We start from the raw sequence: 13943 nt of genomic DNA, 5'->3' as shown, positions 1-13943 counted from the left end.
CTTCCACCTCAGTGGGGGAAGATATATGAAAAAGAAAGCAATAAAAAACAGGTGGTAACGGTGGGGGGTTGAGTCTGAAGAAAGGTGTTATTTTACATAAAGTGGTCAGGGAAGCCTCTATGGAATTTCAATAGACTTGAATAAATGAGTTGGAAAGGCTTGGTATGCGGGAGGAACAGCAGTGTGAGCTGATGGAATGGCAATGAGGTCCAAGAGGTGGGGCTGGAGGTGTAAATCATGTAAGAAAAGAGTCCGGCTCTCATACAAAGGCAGATGAGAAGCCATTGGACGGGTTTGAGCAGGAGGAATATAACTGATTTACATTTCAACAGGATCACTCTGGCTACTGTGTGGAGAACAGAATAGATTACTGGGGCTCAAAGGTGATCAACGGGAGACTAGCCAATGTATTCAAGTAGACAAGGTAGGCTAGTTTAGGCTACTGTGACAGTGGTGCAAGTGGTAACTGGTCAGAATCTGGGTGTATTTTAAAGGAAGAGGCAAGAGGGTTTTCTCATGGATTGGATATGAAATGTGAGAGAGAGGAGTGGAATAATAAGAGGTCAGGCCAGAACAAATGGAACAAAGGTGTTACCAATATAAGTGAGCTTGCTTTAGAATTTAACGAGCATTATGTAAGGTGATATTAACTAGCTCATTATGCACCAGAAGCCAAATATTTGGTAGATTAAAATCTCATTTTAGTCCACCATGACATAAGATATTTCTTGATTTTCACCAAATATTCATTCTGCAAATTCACTAGTCAGAGGTCAGTTTACAATGGAAGTTTTCAATCAGAAAAAAGTTTTATTATAAGAAACAATGCCATCATGTAAAAATGCAAAAAACTGTGCAATTATGGCAAAATGTTTAAAAATATCTACACATTTGCCCTCAAAGGACTACAGTACTTACTACATACCTGAGCACTGAACATTGAATGACATTTAAACTGCTTCACACAGGGAATCTGATTCCTTGCGGATCACTTCCACTTTTTCTCATGCACCAATGAGATGAGCTTGATACTTATGCATCAACTTTGCAGGATAACAGAAAACAAAGATGGGAAACTAAAGAATACAATTAAAACTTTCCTATAATATAGTTATACCAAGTCCAGTTTTCAATGTCTAAAAATATATATAGGAAAGTGCTACATACATTCTTCAAATGCAAAAACAAAGTTAAAGTGGGACAGGCATATTTTAGACTTTTATTTTATTTAATTCTTCGGTCCCATTGTGCATTTTACTTATATTCTCAACATACTCTGCAAATGTACCTTCACTATCTAAACATATATCCACACATATTAGTCATCTTAGTTTCATATCCAAATCATTTAAAAAGTGGCAAAGTATCCTAGTTATATCATTTAAACAAATAGTTATTCATACAAAATTCAACATATCTTCTATTCCCATAGCAAATTCTAAACCTTGGCTTTGACACACTATACTTAGATCACACTCTCAACATAAATTTTTATAGTAAAAGGATCAACTGTTGTGCAGATCAATAGAAAAAAAACCTACTGTGGGACCACAGCATGTTGTACTCCTACTAGTATTGGTCACACGGCACATGTAAATTACTAACTCAGCGTTCTATGTCATATTTTCAAGTAACTTATTTTTCCTAAATAAATACAGAAGATTGTCAAAAAGCATCAGGAAATCTTAGATACTCAATAAAGCTTTCAAAAAATAAATTACATGAACATCTTTTGCAAAAGTTAATTACTTTTGTCTTTTTTCCTCTCCTTTGCAATGCAACACTTTAAAGATGCTTGAAAAAAATCATAGAAATATCTCCCAAACAGCATGAAGATGAAGGAAAAACGGGGAAGAAAAAAAGGTTATTGGTTGACAAAGTTTATAAAGAGATTATATATTCTCAAGGCCAGTAAGAAAAAGAACCACATATCTAGCTTCACAAGGCTAGATTTTAGAATGTTAATTCTATAAATCCTGTCTACTTTGAATTCTTCAGAAAACATTTCCTACTGTAGAGGTCTAAGTTTGGAAAGTTTCTGAAAAACGAGGTATGTGATGCAAAGAGGCAATGTTTTAAAATTGTTTCACAGTACCACATCACAATTTATACAAGAGTTTCTAATACAAACCATGCCAATTTGTTTTCTTTAAGAAAATCAAAATGTTCTAGTTGAGGACAGACTCTGCACTATACCTGTAACCTTTACTGATGATTCTAGGCATAGTAAAAAATAAGTTACTGATTCAAATATCTTCCTAAGGTATTATGAATGAGTTGGTTTATCCTTTATGTGAATGTTCCTAACTGATTGTTAGAAATTCATCAGTTAAATATGAGATGTGATTTAGTACCTATAATGCTATGGTCCTACTCACTCACTCTTTTCCTTCTCAGTCACCTTCAGCTAGAGCAAAGTTTTCAACGTAAAAATATTTATCACTGTTAAGTGCAAAATTTAAAAAGAAAATGAGGTTTTAATTGTCACATGTAACTTAAAAGCCATTAAATTCAACCACTGCAGGAGTTTTGTTTCTGTAAAACAGAATTTTAAAAGTAGGTATAAAACTTCACATTATGCTCTGTGCAGAACAGAAATAAGTTACCTTTCATTGTACCGATTAAGACTAGACAAGTAGAGGATGGAAAAGGAGGTCAGGTAACAAAATGGCCCGTGTTAGTGCAAACTATGTTCAATCTTCTCACTATTCTAAGACTGAGTTAGACCAATGACTGGCCATATCTTGCTATCATGTAAGTAGAGAATCTTGTGAAATCACAAGAGTTCAACAGTAAAGTATGATGGCCACAGAACTCACGTACCAACTTGAAAGGTAAGCAGAGGCTCAGACAATTTAAATCCACTTAGCTATATACATGAATGAACTTATACTAGCACCAGCCACCTGTGAATTTGAACCCTTTTCAGGATTTTTTAAATAAGACAGTGTTAGCACTTGAGAAAGTTATCAACAAAAAACAGCTACTTTAAAACTTCAGCTTAATTTAAAGCTATATGGGAAATATGAAATAATTAGACTGAAAGTTCTTTCTGAGATGATTTGTTTTTCCCTTCGATCTACTCTAATAACAGAACACAATTAAATCTCCGTACACTTGGAAGCAGTATATATATACATATACATATATATATACATATACATATATATATATATATACATATACATATACATATACACACATACACACACACACATATATAAAATGAGAATCTAAGTTAGTGCTTCTCTGTGTTGGATAGGTCACAGCTAAAGTTCTAGTGATATTGCCTCAGAGTTTTACCCGTATTTAAAATAAAAAGTCACATCAAACTATTTTGGATAACTCTAACCAATAATACCTAATTGTTCTTATAAGACTGCATAGTTATTAATTCATCTGGTATCTCAGAGACTATCACAAAATCCTAGAATGAAAATGATTGTTTTTATACCAGAAAAAAAAGCTGATAATTGCACTTTGTTACCTTTTGCTACTGAAATGAAAACATCATAAGGATGAAAAGACATCCCTCCCTACACTGTAATCTTTCAGAGCGCTCACTCCGTGCACAAGCTCTCAGCCTTCTTAAATACTGACAGCACGTCTTGTATCACTGAAAGACAAGTTTCCGCAAGCAGTAGATGTCAGTGAGCTCACTAGGCCGGCTACTCAAAGTACTTTCTGAAGACACTGAGGATAGAGTTTAGCAACCGCACATTCAAAATGCCGCCCGAGGTCCCAGAGCCGATCTGGGGTCTCATATACTTTCATCCACTGGTCAGTGATGTCATCATACTGATAAAGAGAATTTTTTCTGCTGGTTCTGAAGACATGTTCTTCAACAGTCACTTGAGTAGCTCGGACAAATAAATGAAGTTTATTCTGGAAAAGTACCAGTTTAAGGTATGGATTGATGGATTCATCACATGGAAAGTCCTTCTTACGAGTCCATTTGTTTAGCTCAATGTCATAGGCTTCTACAGTAAACATGCGTTGATGATTTCCACAGGTTCCAGCTATGTAGTAGATAGAGTCTTTGTATACAGCGGCTAAGCCCTGGATTCTAGGCACAGTCATAGGGGTTAAAAAACCCCAGTAGTCTTTTTGAGGCTCATAGAAGAGGAAAAATTCTCCTAAAAAAAAAAAAAGAGAGAGAGAGAAAACAAGAATATGTACATTTACATGTCTCTTTTTGGTTGTATGTTGAAGACTAAAGAACATAATTTTTCAAATATTTCACTTTCTAAAATATTGCTTTTATAATCTCCAGAGATACATTATTTATAAAATAGCCTAAAACTTATTTGTTCCATGGCACAACATAACACAGAATATTATAGTCAACCTGAACTGGGAGTGTTCATAATGGGGAGAGGTGAGGAGTTATTTTGGCTGGATGGCAGAACAATAGTTAAGACCCTGGTTTGGACCTGGCCAAGTAGCAAAGTTGGTTAGAGTGTTGTCCCCATACACCAAGGTTGTGGGTTCAATCTCCAGTCAGGGCACATACAAGAAGCAACCAATGAATACATAAATGAGTGGAACAACAAATTTCTCTTTTTCTTTCTCTCTCTCACCCTTCCTCTCACTCCCTTTCTCCTTTCCTCTCTTCCTTCCTCTATATAAAATTAATAAATAAAAACTTTGAAATTAACTAAAAAACTTAAAAAAAGATCTTGTTTCCATTTATTCTATCCAATTATATATTTCAGAAAATTTATTTTAAGCCAGCTCTACAAAATCATTATTACTAACTAGAGGCCCGATGCACGAAATTTGTGCAAGAGTAGGCCTTCCTTCCCCTGGCTGCCAGCACCAGCTTCCCTCTGGTACCCGGGACCTGGGCTTCCCTCGCAGCCCTGGCTTCATCAGGAAGGACATCCGGTCTAATTAGCATATTATGCTTTTATTATTATAGATGGTTAGCCAGTGAGGTCAAAGTATATATATAGCTTGATCATGAATAAGCCACTATAAATTTATTTGCTCATTATTTAATTAGAAGATAGTACATGGAATTGTTGAGATTTGTGTCTATGGTGCACTTATGTGTTCATTTTAATGTTGCCATAATGCAAAGACAAATATTCAAGAGGTGAAAACATGCTTTACATGATAGAAAACACACACAGAGTTTATAGAGGTGACTTTGAATTTGTTTCAATTCTATTTTAACAATAAAAGGGTGTGCTGAGTCAGACTGCTAATATTAAAATGTCTGAAAGAATTCAACTACTGAAGATTTATAAGTTTAGCTAATTATAACATTTCTATAAAATCCTTCATATAAAAATCTGAACCCGTTATGAACAGATTAAATGAAGCAACAATAACTACAGATAGTACCTACATAAGCTTCTGACTACTCATATCAAGTTTATTTATATAAAGAGGCTTTGTTTAGATTAGAAATACCTACTTCTAAGTTGAGCTTCTCCTTGAAAACTGTTTTGAACTAGGTTTACTCTGATCTACAAATTTAACTGTCTACTTAATAATGATGCTGTGATTTCAGTTTTTCTTAAAATAGCTTGTTAAACTCCCTGCTTTCACTTGCACATCACCTGCCCTTAAATAATGAACTTCTAACAGGATTCTTAGTAAAGAATATAGGAATTAAAACTTTCTAACATGTACTACCTTTCTACAAATTTCTTGTGGAAAGCAAAGATGATACATAAAAGAAAGTTGACTTTTATAATCTAAAATCCACTTTAATCAATTAAAAGCAATGATGGGCAGTTAAGAAAATCCTCAGATTCCTCTTATATAAAATATAATCTTGGATCAAACAATGTTCATTCCAGCCCTGAAATTCCATTAATTCAATGCTACTTTGCTTTAGTATTTATATTAATATACAACCTTTACCTTCCAATTGAGTGTCTTACAATTAATTCTATCTTGATCGACTAACTGGTTAGCCAGTAAGACCAAAATACATGTAAAGAGAGCTTCATCATATTGGATGCTACAACCTATACAACCACACTCAATAGATTACACATCCATTCTTATATTCCAGTTTTCAGCAAGACCAACAAACCTAAACCATGCCTGTGTTTCTCACCTAAAATAAGGCACTAGAGAGTACTATTCCTGGAGAATTAACTTTTACTGAACTTTAAATATATAAGTTCAAGCTTTGCTAGGAAAATGTAAGTCAAATAAAGGATTAGAGCAAAGAACATAACTTAAAGAAAACAATAGGATAAGAACTTAAAACTCATGTGTATCTACAAAAAAGTTGCCCCTTTTTTCTTGTTTTATTAAAGTCGTAAGTACAGAAAACATTCATATGTAAACAATTAAGAAACACAGAGGAGAGATAAGGATGAGGGTATTATTGACATTGCATTCAACATTCAAACAACTAAAATGTGTAAACCCAAACACAAGGAAAACATTAGTTTTCTCAAATCAGAACCTTGGAACAAATGTCTTATTTATTCTCACCTAGTCACTTTTTCTACCTCTCCGATATCACTTAAAATCTTTTAAAAAGCTAAGTATATTGAATATTCCCTTATTTATAATGTTAAAAGTAAGAAAAAGATGACATCTCAAAGTTTCCAGTGAAAAAAACGTATCAGGGAAGGTAAAATAAACTGCACTGAAATTAAAATTGGAAGGCTATAATTTAAAACTCTTCATAACCTTTGCAATCATAAAGCTTATACAAAATTCTTGGGTAATTGATTAATATAACCTTAGTTAATGCTTTGTTCTTTCTCTTTTAAACTAATCTTTAAGTTCCATAAGAAAGAATAGTTGCTACATCTCCTGATTATATGTTATTGAAGAGCAAAAAAAGGTCATGTATCAACCTTGCTTTCTTGTTTCAAGTCTTAAAAACAGCTCTGAAATAGTCCTCCAAAAATACTAAACTACTACTTATTAAAGAATGCTTTCAAAAATACTTATTCCACATGATGTCAAAACACAGTAAGAACATAAGTAAAACACAATTTGACAACTTTACCTGCTACCCTTTCATGAAGAACTAAGCCACTTAGGCACCTACCCTGTAAAACATAGATCTTCTCTTTGTATTCCACAGCATTATGGAACTCCATTGCAACAGGCATTGCGCAAACAGTTGTCCAACAATTTTCTCTGCTGTCATAGCACTCCACAGATTTTAGTGAGTTTCTCCCATCACCTTCATAAACACGCCCTCCAATGGCATACATCTTACCACAGCAATACACCAGCTTGCAGCCTATTCTGGCTCGAAGCAAGGATGGTTTGGATAGCCACCTATTGGTGGAATGGTCATACATCCAGAAATCGTTTTCTGCCTTATGGTCAATGGATACTTCACTGCTGCTGGGCCTGTATCCTCCTGCAATGTAAATGTCATTATCTGGTGATATAAGAATCCCCACTTCTCTCAGGTCATTTGGCGGCTTGCATAATTTAAACACTCTTCCTGTGACTATATCTAGACAAGGCACTGTTTGCTTCTTTCCTGAGTGTTTGTGGGCAGCATCAAAACATATGATCATCTCCGATGCAGTCATTCCCAGTCTTTGCGTACAGCCATTAGTATTGGATGGTCCCTTCTCTACATAGCTTTTGGCTATAGCCTGTGCAAACTGAGGGGGGATTTTCTCTATAAAGGTATCTTCCATTAGAGGAAAACGTATGCATTTGGCAAAAATTTCTGGAAGGTGCACTTGTCTTTCATTCTGTTCATATTCAAACCACCTCACAATGCTTTCATAAACATGCTCCTCTCGGTCCACGTTTAAATCATCACTGTCCAGTATACTTATCAGCTGGTCTTTTGTCAAGTGGAGAAACTCCTGTTCTTTGGTGACACACAGAAACTTTTTACGAATGTATTCTTTTGATCGATATCCGAGTTCCTGATGACCATAATGATCGGCAAAGATGAAGACCCCAATAGAGTTTTGTGGGTCCAAGTGACTGATCATGTACTTAGCACACTGGTCTTGGATGGAAGGAATCTGGAAGATGCTAGCTGCAGTAAACAAGGCTTGAACATTGGCCTCTGTCAGAACAACTCTGGAGGTGTAGGCATACTTCAACACTAACTCCATTGATTCCGCTTCAACACCGACTATTCGAACTTCTTTTTGAGAACTTTCTGTAAGGCCACTAGTGAACATGGATCTATGAAGGAAAAAGTACTTAATATTATATGTGCGCTATAAATAAAAATTATGGTGGCAAATATTTAGCAGTATAAATTTACCACAAACATAACCCTTGAAACTGAAAAATATCTCCTAATGTGTTTCCTGATATTCTGAATGGGGATTAAAGTTGCTCATCGAGCAGAAGAATGCAGTCTGACTAAACTCGAAAATCTTATCGGGATCAGTCCACTCTATGCCAGCTCCGAGACAACATATTTCAGGACACCTTCTATTCCTTAGAGCTCCTACCCAGGCTTCTGGTCAAGTTGCATTAGGGACTTGAGATCTTAAATCCCCAGGCTAGTCAGAAAGTTTAACACTTACAGGGTGTTAATGTGATGCATTAGCATACAGAGACTGTCTAGCAAAACTTCTCATGTCCCAGGAAAAATTTACAAGGCAACTCATGCCCAAAATATATCTTTAAAATTTTCAGCTTAGAAAAAAACAAATCGCTCTTCATAAGTTCTTTATTTTCTACCTACTTGTATTTATTCATAAGGAATATACAGAGCTTCACTTATCCTTGGACATTTTGAAAACCTTTTCTTAAAAAAATATACTTAATATTCTCATAGTTACCATATTTTACCTATTTATATCTGTGTATCAATAAAGATTATGGTAGGCTGATAATAATGTCTACTTCTAAAGAGAATTTAGGAATTAACTGATTCTTGGAGATAATGGTTTTTAAACCCCAAACTTTTGCCTTTGAGGTCAAGCTTTTTTTTTTTTTTAAACTGTGCATTTATAGGCCTTTCTTGGCCAAAAAATTAAATAGCCAAAGCTTGGCTCTTTAAGTATTAGCTATTTACAAACATTATTTGTATTTCTTTTCTTCCTTTAAGGTTTCTTTCAAAGCTGCTCTTAAAATTAAAATATAAAAATCAAATCAAAAGCTCTTTTAAAGCCTTTTCACAAAGAGGCTGCATGCCTAGATGCTGACTAGATGCCTATTGAAAAAAACTGACCTAACATTGGGGATAAAGTGAACTACACAGACCCAGACACCTCCCAGGTTAATTTGAGTGTCATGCTAAGGAAGATTTCCAGTCCTTTGGAAATCAAATGAATTTAAAAATGCAATCTGAGAAATACTGGAGGTACACAAGGTATCACAAGGACCCAGCTTGCTGCCTGGGTTAACCATCTTTGAGTCTATTTTCACTTCTACAATGTAAATTTTAGGCTTTTTTTGATGACTGAGAACTAGATGTTCCAATGTATGAGCTGGTTTTCAATTCAGGTGCTGAAAAACTCAGCGATACAGTTACCAATTAAGATAAAAATAAAGCCCTTCATTAGGCACAGATTAGCTCCCAAAGGAGAGCTCTGGTCCAGGTCCCTTTATCATGGGAACCGCTGCTGACCTGAGCAGGCTGGGCTCCCAACAGGAGCGTGTGACACCTGACGAGCTCCTGGGTTCTAACAGGTGCTTTATGTAAACGCTATGTAAAGCAGGAGCGCTTGGTCACACAAACCCTGAGCAGCAAAGCCTTTGTGATAATAGAAATTTTAATTCTGAGAAGTCACTGGGACCATGAAACAGCCATGCCAGATTCCAAGCTATTCTAATTCTCCCACCAGTGATGCAAGACTTAGAAACCATTAAGTACGACTTTCCAGATTTCACAGCGGCAACTGCACTGTGCCAGAAACTTCTGTACAAAAACGACCAGCAAGAGAAAAAACCTCATCCTTAAGTGTTCTAGCCAAATATCTTCATTTGAATTCGGATATCTAATTTCTTAGAAATTATATTGAAGCATACTTCTTTTAAAGTGATTTGTCTAGGTCTTCAAAACTAATTTTAAAACTATGACATTCAATGATATAAGACAGTATAATATTTCAGTAAGGCATAGACATTTTCACTTTGAAGTTCAATGTTTTGGGTTTTTAAAAACTATTTAAATCTTATACAGTAAAAATTCCTGAAAGGCAGCTTTAAAGAGAACCCACATTCTTGTTCCTTAAAAGCCATACAGTGACTAAGAAGCCTGGCTCTGGAATCAAATCCAACCTCTGCCACTTCCTAGACAATTTAGACAGGCCACTTAACCTCCACCCTCGCCTCAGTTTTATCAAATGTAGAATGGGAATAACAACTATGCAGAGACAGAGTTTTAAATATGATATAAAGCAATATATGCAAAGTAAGCTTAGCCCAGAGCTTGATGAGTATTTAATTATGACATTTATTTCAATATTTTTATGCATAAAGATCCTAACCATATCTAATGGATAGTCTGGATAAGTGAATCTCACCAGTAGTTTCCATTACCAGCCCAAACTTCATAATTTTTGTGTATGAGTGTCTTTTTTTTCCTTTCCAGCTCACTGCCTCGTGACGGTTAATACTTAATAGTCCAATGACCTACCCTAGCAAGTCTAAATGGTTACATCACAAGCATGAGGGGGAAGTGACTATATTTAACTGTGTTCTGAGAAACAGGAACCAGAAACTACCACGTGGAACACGACACTGCCATATGCCCTATAAAGGTAAGCACCTTCAAAAGGAAAAAGCACTTACAGTGTGGTTGAGAAAATTACTTCCTGTTCATTCATGCACATTATTGGACATTGAATGGCTTTAAAAAAAAAAAAGCATTTGAAACAAAAGGAGAATTTAAACTCAAGCAGGAAGCTGCCTTTATCACTGGTCTTTTCTTAGAATGTGAAATTATATTTTAGACTCCAGTTTTAAAATTTAACTTTTTGCCCACCATCCAGATATCATTGCTGACATGTACACATAAGGAACTGTTTGACATTGAAACAGGGACTCAGAAATGTTGGACATTGGGAAAAAAAATAACTTTTCAAAGTTTTATACAAAGATGGATATAAATGCAAATGAGAACTTAGCTTCAAAATGCTTTGAAATCTTGGAAATAATTATTAGTCTTGGGCATAAGGTACACAGAAAACTACGTTTCACTTATTTTTATTTCACTGCTTTTATACACAAGGCATTAAAACAATCTATTAATAGTAGTTTCTTTTCAAAAGAACAGGTTATTATGTTTTAAACCCTAAAAGAGTTACATGCACTAAAGACATATGCATCATGGATAAATGTTTGGAACCAATTCTAGCCCGGCACTGCCCAATACCATTTCAGGGATGGAAGTGCCCTCTCTGGGCTGTGCATGTGGCAGCCACTGCCTCATGTGGCTACTGTGCACTTTAACTGTGGATAGTGTGCCGGAGGAACTGAAGTTATTAATTGTGTTTAATTTTAAATAAGGCTTCGATGCCACATGTGGCTAATGGCTGCCATATTGGGCAGCACAATTCAGACTTTCTGGTCATTTATCTGAAACAGACAGACAGAAACATACTAACTTAAAACACACACACACACACACACAACACACACACACACACACACACACAAACACCTGAATGCTAGAAGAATCCGACAAGTCAAAAACAAGAAGACAAAAATAGGGCCTGTTATCCTTTCTCAGGAAACAAACGCATGGGTTTCATTTCCTTGCGGCGCGTCAGTACAGGAATCAAGTGGCCAGTGCGAGGGGAGGGGAGCTCGGCGGGGCGCGGACCGAGGGCCCCCCATCGTCATACCTGAAGTAGGGGCTGATTGCAGCAAGAACGTTTCTATGACAGGAAAATGCTTTCCCGTGATCCACTTCCACTACAATGTCTGTCAACTGTCCTTCATCGAACATTGTTTTGAGTTGCTTAAGAATACTGCAAGCGTGAAAGGGGTCCATGGCATCGCTGGCTGTGTCTGCAGATGGAATCCCGTGCGGTGTTGGGGAAGACTTATTTAAATCTAGGAGAAAAATCGTACAACCACAAGGAGTTCGGGGCCACTTACGGCGTCGTGGGTTTGTGTGTGTGTGTGTGTGTGTGTGTGTGTGATGGTGTGTTCGCTTGCTTGGCGTCTTTTATTCCCGTACGGAAACACATGTGTGCATATGTGTACACCACCAAACGGGGCCGCGAGGCTGCACCTGGGGGAGGCGAGCTGCGAGGCGAGTTCACGCGCCGGCCCGCGCGCGCCTCGGAGCCCGGCGAGCCCGCAGCCCGCGCTCGCGGCGGGGCCGCGCGGACCGAACGGCCGGACCGTCCCGGCCGAGCGCCGCGGGCACGCGCCTCCCCAGAGACGCGCGAGGCGGCGGCCGCCAGTACCGCTTCAACCGCCGCCCGAAAGGTCGGACCGGCGTCGGGTACCCGGCCTCCCCATCCTCGTCCGACCGAACCGCCCACCGCCCTCCACGCCATCCATCTCCTCCCCTCATCCCTCTTCACCTCTCCATCTTTCTCTCCTGCGCCGCATCGCCACCTGCACAGCTCCCAGCCCGAGCCTGGCCCCGGCCCACCTCCCCCGCAACACACCTCGCTAGCCACGATACGACCCACCTGCCGACGCGGCCATTTCTCCACGGGGCCCCGCTCCAGCTATTTAAAGAGGAAATGTCATTTCGCTTCTCTTGCTCCCGGGTTCCGGCTCTTCTATGCTTCCCCTAGCCAATGGGGTGGTCTATGCATCCGGCTCCGCCCCTAGCTTCCGAATTCCGGGCGTTGATTGGTCAGAACATGCGCAAGGCGTCTCGGGAAATGTAGTTTTATCGCCCCCGCTCCCGCGTGGTCCGGATCGGGTGGAGACCAAAGCCGGGGATTCCTATTGGTTGGTTCTGGAGGAGGTGGAGAGCGAAGCGGCAGCCAGCCTGTGTCCTTGGGGCGCGCGGCGCCTGCCAGGAGAGGTAGTCCTCTAGCCTAGAGAGCTGTCATTCTGAGGGGCTAGGGTAGGGGAAGCTCTTAAAGGGCAAATTTCCCCACTTTAGGCCTCTCCCAGGGCCCCGACTCATTTTTTGTCTTTTTAATCGTGTTCTTCATTCCCTAAATCTCCTGCCAATGACTAGCTTCCGGTATGAAAGCAGGCTGTGAAACCAGAAAAATGTGGAAATGGACAAGAGCGATGTTGTCCAAAAGGTGCGAAGGAAATCTGACACCTCACCCTGCAGAAAAATATCAGGAGGCCCAAAAGCACCCACCTCTGATGAGTCACCTGTGACACCCAATTGCAATGGCATCGCCTTGGCCCAGTGCTCTGGTTTCCTCAGATCAGCTTAGTCTGCTTACCAGGCTGCTTGGGATCCTAACTCCCACTCACACCTTGCTTTCCTGGGACGCTCAGAGAACACCTGTTCCACTTAAAGAGCACGTGGACTGCCAGGTACCTGGAGGAGTTAGGGTACTAGTGTGGGATTTCCTTTGAAGACATGTTGGAGCTTGCCTTGAGCCTGGAGCCAGGGAGGATTACTGAATATGGGGCCTTAGAGGGGACCCTTTAATTCTTGAGTACTTAGCTTCTTCACCTCTACATTGGGAATAATACTTCCTGTTCTTTCTGCTTCCTAGGCGCCAAGCTTTTTTCTTTTTTTGTGTGTGTTTTTTTAAATATATTTTATTGATTTTTTTAATTTTTTTTTTTTACAGAGAGGACAGGAGAGGGATAGAGAGTTAGAAACATCGATGAGAGAAACATCAACCAGCTGCCTCCTGCACAACCCCTACTGGGGATGTGCCCGCAACCAAGGTACATGCCCTTGACCAGAATCGAACCTGGGACCCTTCAGTCTGCAGGCCACTGAGCCAAACCGGTTAGGGCAGCTGCAAGCCTTTTGAAAGGAAGTAGAAATTTTACTGTTGACATGTTTTGATTTACTTGTTTTGTGTTTCTAGTATCTAAAAGGGTGTCTGGTACCTTACAGGTACTTAATATTTTAAAAAATAAAT

General features: G+C 38.6%; 1 protein-coding gene across 1 annotated transcript; it reads right to left on the bottom strand.

Moving 5' to 3' along the window:
* Nucleotides 1-3504: 3504 nt before the first annotated feature.
* KBTBD8 (kelch repeat and BTB domain containing 8) lies at nt 3505-12579 on the bottom strand. The gene is made up of 4 exons (XM_008146268.3): nt 12564-12579; nt 11763-11973; nt 7028-8142; nt 3505-4136 (listed from the first exon to the last, which is right to left on the bottom strand). The coding sequence occupies exons 1-4, from the start codon at nt 12577-12579 to the stop codon at nt 3673-3675; spliced, it is 1806 nt and encodes a 601-aa protein (XP_008144490.2). The 3' UTR covers nt 3505-3672.
* Between the last annotated feature and the right edge of the window lie 1364 nt (nt 12580-13943).

This window comes from Eptesicus fuscus, chromosome 18, assembly GCF_027574615.1.
Source record: "Eptesicus fuscus isolate TK198812 chromosome 18, DD_ASM_mEF_20220401, whole genome shotgun sequence".
NCBI lineage: Eukaryota > Metazoa > Chordata > Mammalia > Chiroptera > Vespertilionidae > Eptesicus > Eptesicus fuscus.
The sequence above is the reverse complement of the archived record's forward strand: the minus strand, read 5'-3'. Positions and strand labels throughout refer to the sequence as shown.

Coding starts and splice junctions, on each gene's coding strand:
- KBTBD8 (XM_008146268.3), bottom strand. Junction 8,143..11,762: donor GCAATCAGCCCCTACTTCAG/GTATGACGATGG, acceptor TTTCCTTCATAG/ATCCATGTTCACTAGTGGCC. Junction 4,137..7,027: donor GAAGATCTATGTTTTACAGG/GTAGGTGCCTAA, acceptor TTTTTTTTTTAG/GAGAATTTTTCCTCTTCTAT.